This window comes from Condylura cristata, unplaced genomic scaffold (genome assembly GCF_000260355.1).
Source record: "Condylura cristata isolate star-nosed mole 26May11 unplaced genomic scaffold, ConCri1.0 scaffold00001, whole genome shotgun sequence".
NCBI lineage: Eukaryota > Metazoa > Chordata > Mammalia > Eulipotyphla > Talpidae > Condylura > Condylura cristata.
In genome coordinates this window covers 20,149,736-20,161,855 of record NW_004567102.1, presented here as the reverse complement: position 1 = coordinate 20,161,855, position 12,120 = coordinate 20,149,736, and the positions used below count along the sequence as shown (strand labels likewise).

Here is a 12,120-nt window from a genome sequence, read left to right as displayed (position 1 = left end):
GCGCGGGTGCCTGTGCCGCCGCCCTCCAGCCCCGCCGCCTAGCAGCCCACGCCTCGCTCGCACCATGATCGCCGCGGCTTTCCTGGTCTTGCTGCGACCCTACAGCATCCAATGTGCCCTATTCCTCTTGTTGCTTCTGCTGGGCACCATCGCCACCATCGTCTTCTTCTGCTGCTGGCACCGCAAGCTCCAGAAAGGGAGGCATCCCATGAAATCGGTCTTTTCGGGCCGTTCAAGGAGCCGAGGTAAGACACGCGGCGACGGATTTCTTCGGGCCAGGAGGAACGATTAAGCGGATACCGGGACTGAAGCGCGGCTCGCTCGCTTCTGCGCTGCCTCCCCTAGCCCCAGCATTGCCCACTCCCCAAGCGGAGTACATTTAGGTATTTAACGTCCCTTGCCCCCTTTCCGCCCATTATCCCCTCGTTCCTATCTCTGGGGTTCAGATAACCACCGTGATGCAGAGCTGGGAAGGGAGGTTCGAAGGCAAGATTCTTAGTGTCAGTTTGCTGAAGCCCGGAGGGTAATTGAAGCTCTGAGTCTGAGGCTGCTGCTGCTTCGCTCCACCCACCCATCGTTGGAGCTTAAGGGGAGAAAGTAAGGCATGGAGAGTTTGGGGCTCCCCAACTCCCCCAGAACTTTCCCGGAAACTTCTCGAGGAGAATAACACGTAGAGACTGACGGCCTAGTAACCTCCCCACCCTACAGCATGTCCCCATGGAATTCCAGGTGTCTCAGTGTGCCTTCCCGACCCGTGTCCCTCAGGTAAATTTCTAGTAACTGAACAGGGAAAGAGCAAGGAATTAAATGAAGTCTCATTGTTTATCTTTTTTTTTTTTTCCCCTCAGATGCTGTTATGAGATCTCACCACTTTCGTTCTGAGGTAATTTATTTAGCCCGCACGCTCAAGGTCAGAAGAAGTTCTCTTTCCTGAGTACCCATATTAATCATATGCGTGTTAAGAAACCAGTCGGGCATTGAAAGGCGAGCATGCTGTCCTCAAGCCAAAAGTGACATGTTTCTTTCTAAGCGATTCCCCAACATTAATGCCCAGCCAACGTTTTAGCACTTCTCTAGTGTAGTGAGGTTGCTGTATAAGAGAGGGAAAGACAGCTCCTACAAGCACTATCGACCTTAGAAAACTTAGCCTCAGGGTGGATCTTTGCTTCACTTACAGTCTGTAATTTGCTGGTGGAAGCTTTTCCGGAACCGTCAGCTGATTGTGGTTGTTCACTTGGGTACCCAACGACAGAGAAGAGGTTTTGGGAAGGTAGTACAGAGCGATTTGCTGCATATGCATTTCATTTTAGACCCTGAAGTTCACATTCTGAGTCACTTATAAACTCTCCGTGTTTTTTGGGGGGCCCTATGGTGATTTTTTGAAAAGTAATCCTGATAGTGATCTGGCTTGATCTGTCAGTGTATGGGCCATCCCTCCTTCACAGATGACCTGGGTGCAGTGATTAGGGGAAGTTGCTGTGAGGTCAGCTTCACCAAAGATAGAAAGAACAAAACCAAATCCACAAGCTCTTCCTGAGCCAGCATTTTCAATGAGTTTGTAGGCCAACCCCCACTTAGTGTGAGATCATCTTCCCTCTTTTTGGGAGCTTTTAACATAGCCACGCTGGGAGGTTACTGGTATCAGTGCTCTGGCAGTTTGCTCATCTTAGCAAAGAGTTCAGTTAGATACCTTCCATGTATTTGTCTTTTACCTGAGAAGTTATTTACATTTCATTTCATGAGTTCATCAGTTGTTTTATTACACCATTGATGCTTTATTGGATTCTGGCTGCTTGAAAATCTTAACTACATTAACACAGTATCATAATGTTGCACAATGAAGAATTCTGTAACCCTGGGGGGGGGGGTGACAACTCCATGGGAAAATTAAGGTTTTGAAAGAATAAATTAACCAGTCAGATGATCAGAGGTTTCATTCCTGTCTTTAACCAGGGATGTGGTGCTGGGAAACCTCTTAACTACTCAACCCTGAGTTTGCCGATCTGTAATATAGGCCCAGTCATACCTTTCAGGGCTTTAGGGGAAGACCGGGTTTACAAGCATTTGTGTAAAAAAAAAAAAACTACTTATTTCATAATATATGTTCCGTACCTGGTAACTATCATTACATTTGAAAAATTAAATTAAAATGTATAAAAATAAAAGAACTGTTTGCAAATTTTATTTTTCACTAAATTTTTCAAGTTTATGGGAAACAACATAAACTGTGTGTTATGAATGAACACTTTTGAATATCTGGTTAATGGACTAGCCCATTTAGCTGTGTCGACAAAAAGATAATGCTCAAGGTACGAACATCAAACTTAGAAATTTGCTTCCAAGAGTTTGCCTGTGTTCCATACACATAAATGGCTGAATCAGAATAAAAATGCTATTATACATGTTAGTTATCAGCCATTTTAGCTAAACCATAAACAGAAAAAATGAGATGGAATTCTGTGTTATTATTTCTCAGTTAAGCATTTGTCTTGAGCTTGTATTTAGTTAGGAAAGCTGGGAGCAGTTGTTTAATGCCTTAACTCACTTCACAAGTTTGATATCCTTTTTCATATTTTCTTTGTCTGCTAGATGGTGGGCTCCCTAAGGTTATGAGCCATGCCCCTCTTGTCTAGGAGTGTATCTTCATGGCTAGTATATCCTGGGTTCTTAATGAGTACTTGTTGAATAAATGAGATTCCTTTGGTGTGTGTCAGTTCCTGTGACTGGGCAAATAGAATTCAGAATTGGGCACAAACCAAAAATGCTTGTTCTCAAGACTTTGAATTCAACATTTGCTGGATCTCAGCTCCTTCTAGGCTTTTAAAAATTGCTTGAAGCTTGTATTTAAAATGTAACCGACTATTTGTAACAAAGTACTTGATCAGAATTTTTTTTTTCAGAAAGTTAATTGTAATAATTGTAATTGTGCTGGTTGACTGCCTATGTTCCTTTTAGTATCAAGTTCCTTTGGTAAACTATTCATATAATGTTATTTTATAAATGAAAATCCTGAGACAGTTGCATAGGAATGTCATATTTCATCACAGTTTTATACTAACCACAAATAAAACATTTTCCCTTAAGGAAAACAGAGATTTTGTTTTCTATTAAAGTGCCATTCCTTAGGATTTTCTCCTTGCAAAATACCTCTGCATTTTAAGATATTAAAAAAGTTGAGTGGTATAGTGGAAATTCTGGTTGCTTTTTAGCAGTAACTACTACAAAGTAATTATCAAAGAAAATGATTTGCTTTTTTGGCAAGTCATAATCATATTCACTAAGAACTTCATGCCTTCTGTTCCTTATCCAAGTAAGTATATAATTCACTTTCAGCATTTCCACAGTGGTCAAATGAGGAAAATGAATTTAGGATCTGCTGACTCATTTTGAAGCTTTGGGAAAGCCCTCGAACACATGAAGAAGTTCAGTTAGCACTTTGCTGCTTTAGTTGGCAGAGGATGGTGTTTCTGCTACCCACACACCCTGAAAGGAATTCACTTGGGTAGGAAAAGTCAGGATGTTCCTTCTCAGGTAGTCAAAGCAATACTCCCTAGGGGTAGGATGAGACCAAGGCTCCAGGATCCAGTTTACTTGGGGGAAGTTCAATAGCGGGAAAGGAGGCTAGGTCATCTGAGGAGGGACAGCTTTTTCAAAGTGTCTAATAAACACATTTCTTCATCTCATTTTGTTCCTCAGGAAGCTAGAAAAAAGGGATGTAGATGCTTATGTTTTGTAACCATAGCCACCAACAACCTTTTTATCTTCACATGCTTGTAGACTCATTTTTACTAGTTTTTTGAATAACCCTTTAAATTTTAGTAATGGCATTTGAGAATATAAAGTTATTTATTCATCCAGTAAGGGCTGAACATTATTACCTCAAATCATTACCAGATTAAAAAGGCCCAATTAAATAGTGATAAATAGGTGTTTTGGGGGTAATTATATGAAGAAATTGTATAGTATTCTTTTTTCTTTTTTTGTTCATAAACAGCTAATGAAAAGTGATTTCACAGTGAGTGAAGTAGGATGGAGTGCAGAAACCAAGTGTTCATTGTGGACAACTAAAAAGGATATTTTATGTGAGGATTTATGTTTATTGCTGTCACTCTGGTGAATCCTCTCACCGCCCCTGCACCTCGGGCCTGTACCCCAGTTCTGTATGCTGTGACTTTTTAAACAATGGTAAACTGTAATCCTAGATTCCTGTGGTGAAAATCAGGCAGTTACAACCGGATTTTAAAGAAATTTCAGAAAGTGATACGGGTAATTGAGGTGCCATTACATTCCAAAAGAGAGTCTAGGGAGCACTTTAATAGAATAAAGACAATTATTATGTCCTTTGAGGATATCCAGAGTGGTAAATGATCCCTATTCATCAACTCTGAATAAGGAAAGCCTTGTTTGATGTAGGGGAAGAATCTATTTATGTCTATCAGGATTTGAATAAATATCTTTACTTCCCATTTCAGGTAAAGGAACCAAAAGAGTTAACTCAAGTTAAGCAGTTCCTGAAGAGTCACATAACAAGATAAGGACTGAGTAAGACAGGGGCCATCTCTGTCTGTCCTCTGCAGTTTAACCATGTCACTACAACTCAGAGAATAACATGCCCAAAATTCTCCATGAGAGAGAACTAAGGAATGGGATATCTTTTAGTGGATATTTCTTACCAGCCAAACAGGCAAACCCTCTAGGTTTTCCTAATGATTACCTAAGGCCTGCTAGATTAAAGGGTCATTCCTACCAACTCTCTTGGCTTCAATATGATCCCAGAGGCATCTGTACCAAGCCAGGGGTGAAAGGTCAGCAAAACAGCCCTATCACTAAGAATTACCCGATTCAGCAGATTAGAAAAAAATGACAGTTTATTATTTAGCCATCTTTTCCAACCTCTATTAGGTTATCTTTAGAAATTAATGTCTAGAGTTAAGTTCTAGGTCTAAATTAATTTACACTAATTAAATTAGTCATAAGTTGTACTGTACACATGATATGGTATTCATTTAGCTTCACTCAATTATTTCAAAATAAAATTTAGATTTCATTCTGATGAGGTATGATGTTAGATATTTAGGCTAACAAAGGGTCTTGGAGGTAGCCCCTGCCCTTGACAATTACTTCTAGGACATTCCCAACATCAGTGTCTTCTGTTATGGAAACTGAGCTGCTATGCTGTTTCTAATGATGAATCATAAGTATGGTAAGAGCATCAGGGGCCACAGTGTGCAAGTGCAGCCAATACATTTGTAAAAGAACAAATTTAACTTATTTTATAAGTTTTTTTTGCCAGAGACACCATTACCAATTAATTTCTCTTTACATTAGCTTTATTGCACCAAAACAAATTGATGAATACAGAGAGAAAAAAATACAAAAAGTCAAAAAAAAACCCCTACTTTTCCCCCTTTGCAGCCAAGCCATCTAAATGCAATTTAGATTCAAGTTAAAGGAAGGGCTTTACCAGGGGATTTCAATCTCTTGTCTAACATTATTGCTCAAAAATGAGTCTTTGAGGTTTGGATTACAAAATAGAAGCAGGCTGATAGCAATAAATACTGGTTTAATTAAAGAAGTACAGGAAGAGGAATTCAGAATCTTGATTTGAGGTTCCAGCTTTGCTATTAGTGACTGCGTGACTTGTTTGAGTCTCTTAGTGTCTCTGACTTAGATGTGGTATTTTCACTGGTTATATGACGATGATCTCTGGAGCCCCTTCCAGAAATTCCAAGCCATGTTTCTGCCATGTGAAAAGCACTGTGCTAAATAAAGAATGATTTAAAACTTGATTCCTACTTCTAGGAGCTTAAGATAGGTAAGATTAAAAATATAATTAATATAAGCCCTCCCTGGTGGCGCAGCGGGTTAAAGCACAGCACTGAGAATCTGAAGCCACTTCCGCATGAGTTCGATTCCCGCCTGCCCGGAGGAGACCACATGGCGAGCCAGACCTCTCCTGACCCGCCCGCTGCTTCCCTCAGCAGTGTACTTGTAGATCTGCCTGTTCTGCTCCCCACTCTGTCTCTGGTGAAGCTTCTCACCGCCCCTGAGCCTCTGGCCTGTACCCCAGTTCTATATGCACAAATAAATAAATCTAAAAAAACTAAAAAAAAAAATAAAAAAAAAATATATAATTAATATAAATACTAAGTAGCAAATTATGCAAAGAAAAGAATGGTCCGATGAAATGACTGCTTCTTGCTGGAGTGATTTGAAAAGCCTTCGAGAGGAGGTGGTCTTTCTGCTAAAACATGTAGTTTGTATAATATGTGTCTAGACAGAGGAGGAATGAGTAGGACTCCCTCAAGCCCTCTCCATTTGACTGGCAGAATGGCATGAAAATAGACCAGGGGTTAAGTCTCAGCTCCCTGAAGATATGGGCAGCCACTGCAGCAAACTTTGATCCCAGCTAGGGAGCTGACCCCCATGGCACAGCAGACCCCTCCTGATCCACCTTGCTGCTCCCCTCAGCAGTGTGTTTCAGTAGATCTGCCTGTTCTGCTTCCCACTTTGTCTCTGGTGAATTGTCTCATCCCCTGCGCCTCTGGCCTACACCCCAGCTCTTGTATGCATAAATAAATAAAAGAAATCTTTTAAAAAAATAGAAAATAGGTAAAGATTTAGGAGGCCTGTGCCTATTTTCAGAGATCAGAGTTTACCGGTTTGATTAACATGAAGGTTTTTAGATTGCATAAAGGATGATAGAAATATAAGTAGTTGCTAGATGCAATAAAAATAATTTTTGTATATTATTTGACAAGCAATAAAGGCCTTTGACATAATATTATTTTATTTGAACACCTTAGGAGGCCACTAGCTATACGTGCTCTGAAGGGAAGCAAAAATAATCCTCTTTTGATTTATTTTCTATCATCACAGCAAAACAGCCCAATTCCCCCTTTTTTTTATTCTGAGGGAAAGAAGAAGAGTTGTGGCCTCTGCTTCTGAGGTCCTGGGAAAATTCTGGTTGTTGTCCTCTCTCTGGCCTCCCTGAAGCTGTTCTTTACAGAATGCTATGTTTGTGAGGCCCAGTGCTCAAGCGTCTTTGGGTTTTATTTTGACTGCAGATACCGTATGTCCAGGGATTTCTGACAGTCTGCTCATGTGTTTGGTATGGTCTTTACAAATCCTAATGCAGGTATAAATAAATTTTCAGGTAATTTATTGCATGCAAAGCAGTTCCACATTACAGTTTTAAAAGGTATTTGAAAAAATTTATTACCTGTTTTTACAATTCTTCCTTGAAGATTTCTCTCCCTATTAAATGTTTACATCCTCCTAAAATTCTCAGACCCACTTCTTTTCCCTCAACCAGTAACTTATGTTGCCTAACTCGGAGACCATCCGTGCCATCAAGTAACAGAACCTTCAGTTTCTTGTCCTCACTAACAAGGAGCAACATAAAACATCCTTTCCAGTCTAATGGAAAATCCATCTGTTTTCCGTTTATGCTGATGTTATGAATTTCTTTTTTCCCTTCTATTAGGAATGTTTTTCCATATGTCTTCTACTCCTCTTTTGACTTTTATTGCTCCCTCTCTGCTGGCTCCCTTTCTTTCTATGTAATCATCATTCATGTTTTCTTTTACAAACAGCAATACAAAGCCGATAGCCCTGCTCTTCTCTGGTGAGAAGAGTTTCCTGAAAAAGTTTGTTGTCACCTACTGCTCCTGATCTCTCATTTAGCCTCATGAGAGGCATCTGCTACCACTACTTAAAACTCATACTTATCTCACCAATCTTTTTCAATTAGTTAAATAAAATATTTCAGTTTTAAACCTAATTGACCTATCTTGTATTTAATATTATTGGTCACTGAATCTTTCTTGAAACTCTTCCAGACTTTTGGACATACTCTTAAACTTCTCCACTTCTGGTCCCACCCCAATTTTCTAGCTATGACACTTTCTGTTCTTTAACTGGATCCTACATCCTGCTATTATGTTGATCCATGTTTAGGGCCTAATTTTTTTAATTGCTCTAATATTATTTTTAAAATGTTTTAAAAACATTTAAAAATATTTTATGTAATTCCATTGTTTGACATTCTTGTTGGTGTTTTGACAGTATAGGATCACCCCCCTCAAGGGTAGCACATCCACCATCAAGCCACCTGTGTCCTTCATAGTCCATTGTGCTCTCTCCCCTCATGCTCTCTCTCCTCACTCCACTTCTCATTCCATGCCTTCTGCTTTTTAAAAACTTTACTGAGATAGTCTACAGACTAGGCGAGTTACCCATTTAAAGTTGAAAACAATTTACTGGTTTTCAGTGTATTCACAAGATTGTGCAGCCACCATTCATTTTAGGGCATTTTCATTATCTTCACAAGAAACTCCATACCTGTTAGCCATCATTCCTCATTCCCTTCCCACCTCCACTCTCAAACCCTTGACAACCACTAATCTAGTCTTAATACATTTTGGGGCCTCATTTTTGCTCATCCTATTTAAACTTTACATGTAGGATCTTGCCATCCTTCCTTGTTTTGATTACTCCTATGTAATGGTTCCTTTGAGATCTGTATCTCAAATGCAGACTTTACTCTTGACTTCCTGCTACAGAAAATCAATTGCTTTTCCTTCATTTTCATATGAATGCACCATAGGTATCTTACACTGAACACAGAACTCATCAACCCCTCACCCTACCTGCCCTTATTTTGGAGAATGGTACTACCTTTACCCCTAATTCTTGCAGTTGCTCAAATTAGAAAGATAGTTCTTATTTTGTCTTCTTTTCTGGAGTCTTCCTTCTTTACTATTCTCACTATAGTTTCTTTGGTTCACAACCTACACAAAACTTCTGAAAAATTCTGCATGTCTCCCTATACCCAATCCTTATACACCAGCTTAATGAATATCATTCTTAAATACAAAATAATTTTTAGAACTATTAGGAGGGAGACAATCAGCTTCAAGTAACCCTAAAATGGCTTATTAATAAGGGATTTATATTCTCTCATAGCAAGAATTTTAGAAATCTACTTGGGTCATTACTAATGTATTTGAGATATTCCTGGCCTTTCCCTCAGGGTTTTCAGGATGGCTGCCCAAAATCAAGAAAGGAAGAAGGGAAAGGGGCCAATCAATTAGAGAAAGGTAGGCATAGGATATCAAATCTTGGCTAGAGCATTTCCCATTAGATTTCTTTTCCCACATCACTGGTAGAACTGTCACAAGGCCATCTCTTTCTGCAAGGAAAGCTTGGGATATAAACTTATTTTCCTATCTTCTGTAGTTTGAAATAGTTAAGGGAGAGGGCTGGTAAGCCATATTCCTTCCTCAAATAAAATCCTTCAGTGACTTCCCACTTTCTTCATGGTAACAAAGTTAACCTTAATATAACTTCAAAGGGATGCTGATAACCCAGTTACAGTTCATCTATCCTTTTGTTTTTTTCTGTAACTTTCCAAATGGACCTTTTTTTCTCTGCCTCTGCCCAACTTCCTACCAAAACAAAACAAAACAAAAAACAAACACAAAAAATACATAGCCCAGTTATAAAATCCAGTTTTATTGGCTATCATCTCCAGGGAAATTTCTTAGCACTTTAATAATGATAACTGAGGCTTTTGTTGTCTCCTCAGCAGGATTATGATTATCTTGAAGGTAGTCTGAATCCCTACTTCATAACTCAGTGTCTGATACAGAATGAAGCCTTTAAGTAATTTGCTGAATGAATGAGTATTGTATGTTTTCTATAAGTCAGTTTAATTCTTAATTACAATGGTTCTATAAATTTTTCACATATTCGTTTATCTCTTTTATCTTAAGGGAAAGAGACAGAGGCTTTTCATTTTTTTTTTAGACATAACATTATTCTTTAGTTAATATTTTGTGTTTACTTTGAAAATACATAGATTTAGGTACTTTTAAAAATGAGCTGAGACTATCCTCTGCCATTTTTATCCATTATTGAGATTTTCCTACTTTCATATCAGAGTTTTGAACATAATTTTCAATATTTAATTTATTTTGATTTATAATTAAAAATCAATGTAAGTTCATTCTGAATTATCTTGTGACAAATTTACAAGATAATTTTTAGTTTTGTCACTCATTTCCATTGCCTGAATTTATGTTTTGCTTATAGTTAGTGCCAAGTGGTATTGCTTTAATTGCTATGCTCTTAGGGAAAAAAAATAGGGAACAACTTTAATTATGTGACTTATGTGATTATGCCAGACAAGGTCTAGACTATGTGCTTTGATGATCTTTGTTCAACTGGTTTTGATTAATGTGGTCATAAATTTGAATAAAGAGCATTAGAAATGCCAATATCAAGGTATATATAAAATATTATTTTATTCCTCTTAGTTATATATAAATATTTAAAGCAGTTTTGTGGGGCATTTAATATATATAGATATTTGATTTCTTGTAACTACATGATAGTTAGATTGCTATATTTTATATGAAATAGGATATTGAGTTCAGGTACAATAAAAAGGATGCATTTTTTAATCCATAGAGCAATTGATGAAAACTGATTCATGGCCCATAAAGCCAAATTGAATTATAAAAACAAAATGATCCAGAGAAGGTAGGACTAAAAGAATTAAAAAATAGGGCAAACAGAAAAAATCAAAGTTGTAAAAGTAAGAGGGAGAAATAGATAATTTTGTAATCATAGTGGATGATTTTAGCATACTACTCTCAGTAACTGATAGAAATTGATAAGAAAAAAATCAGTAAAGATATAGGTGATCTTAACAACTGTATCAACTATCTTGACCTAATTGATATTTATAGATCCCTACTTTTATGACTCATTCACAAAGACAGACTATATTCTGGACCATAGAATAAGTCACAATAAATTTGAATTTCAAAAGGTTGAAATACTGTAGATACATTCTCTCATAACAGAGTCAAGTTAGGAATCAATAGCATTTTTACTTTCAGGATAACCTCAAATATTTGGAAATTAAATAACCTTCTTCTAAATAATCAATGCATTAAAAAGAACCCATTAAGATAATAGAAAATATTTTAAACTGAATGATGATGAAAACAGTTTCTCAAATTTGTGGAATGCAGCCAAAGCAGTGCTCATGATAAAAAATATTAGACAACTGCCAATATTGGAATAGAAGAAAAGACTATAACCTAACAAGGTTTTAGCTTTAAGAAACTAGAGGATAATAAAGGCAAAGGTAACAAAGCAAGAAGAAAGAAGGAAATAATAAAGATAAAAGCACACATTGGAAAAACAAAGAAATACATGCAGTAGAGAAGACTAACAAAGCCAAAGTTAATTCCTTGAAAAGATCATTTATAAATATCTAGTTATTCTGAGCAAGAAAAAAACTCAAATCACTGGCTAATGCATGGAAGAGGTGTTACAATTGTAAAATGCCTGGCATTGAAAAAGTAAAAGAATATACAACTTTATGTCATAAATTTTGACAATTTAGATTATAAAAATATTTATCCATAGTTTTTTAAGCATCCCCCATCCCTTCATCCATGCAGTGCATATTTCAAAACTTAGAACTGTTCAAACTTTCAGATCTTGAATACTGAAATATCTCTCTTGCCTATACACCTGTCTCTGTACCTCATCATTAGCTTTTATTACGTTTCTTCTTTCTTTTCTTAAAGGTTTATTTATTTATGCATTCAGAACTGGGGTACAGGCCAGAGATGGAGGGGGAAACAGAATAGGCAGACTGACAAAGTATACTGCTGATGGACCAGCAGGCAAGACAGGAGAGGTCTGCTGTGCCATGTGGGCCAGCTTCCTGGCTGGGATTGAACTGGCACTGAAGCCGCTGCAGCCAGCTCGGTAGCCTGTGCTTTAATAGTTTGTGCCACCAGGGAGGGCCCTCTTCTTTATTTTCATCTTCTTGTCCTAAATATTCCCTAGGTTTTAGCTGTTAGCACATTCTGACTTAATTCCACTTGCTTTTCTGCTCACTGTAGACTTAAACAATTGTATGTAGAAACATTGAGTATTACCCTTAACTTTGCTCATAACCAGATCTGCAACAAGACACAAGTTAGTATCAGTGTTATTGACTGCTTTTCTATTTTTTTGCCTAGTGGCCTATCCTTATTGAACAGCCATTTTTGGTTTACTACATTATCCTGCTATCATCTGCTCTTTTTTTTTTTT

The 12,120-nt window shown here is 37.7% G+C and overlaps 1 protein-coding gene across 4 annotated transcripts in view; it reads left to right on the top strand.

Moving 5' to 3' along the window:
- The first annotated feature begins 34 nt into the window (after positions 1-34).
- Positions 35-12,120, top strand: part of DST (dystonin) — a 408,501-nt gene continuing 396,415 nt past the window's right edge. For 3 of the 4 annotated variants that reach the window (XM_004673588.2, XM_012720777.1, XM_012720771.1), the window contains exons 1-2: positions 35-245; positions 849-883. In XM_004673588.2, the coding sequence (XP_004673645.1) occupies positions 65-245; positions 849-883 (216 nt within the window). In that variant the 5' untranslated portion in view covers positions 35-64. Of the gene's footprint in view, positions 246-848; positions 911-12,120 lie in introns of all 4 variants that reach the window. The other variant, XM_012720765.1, reaches the window with a different exon arrangement.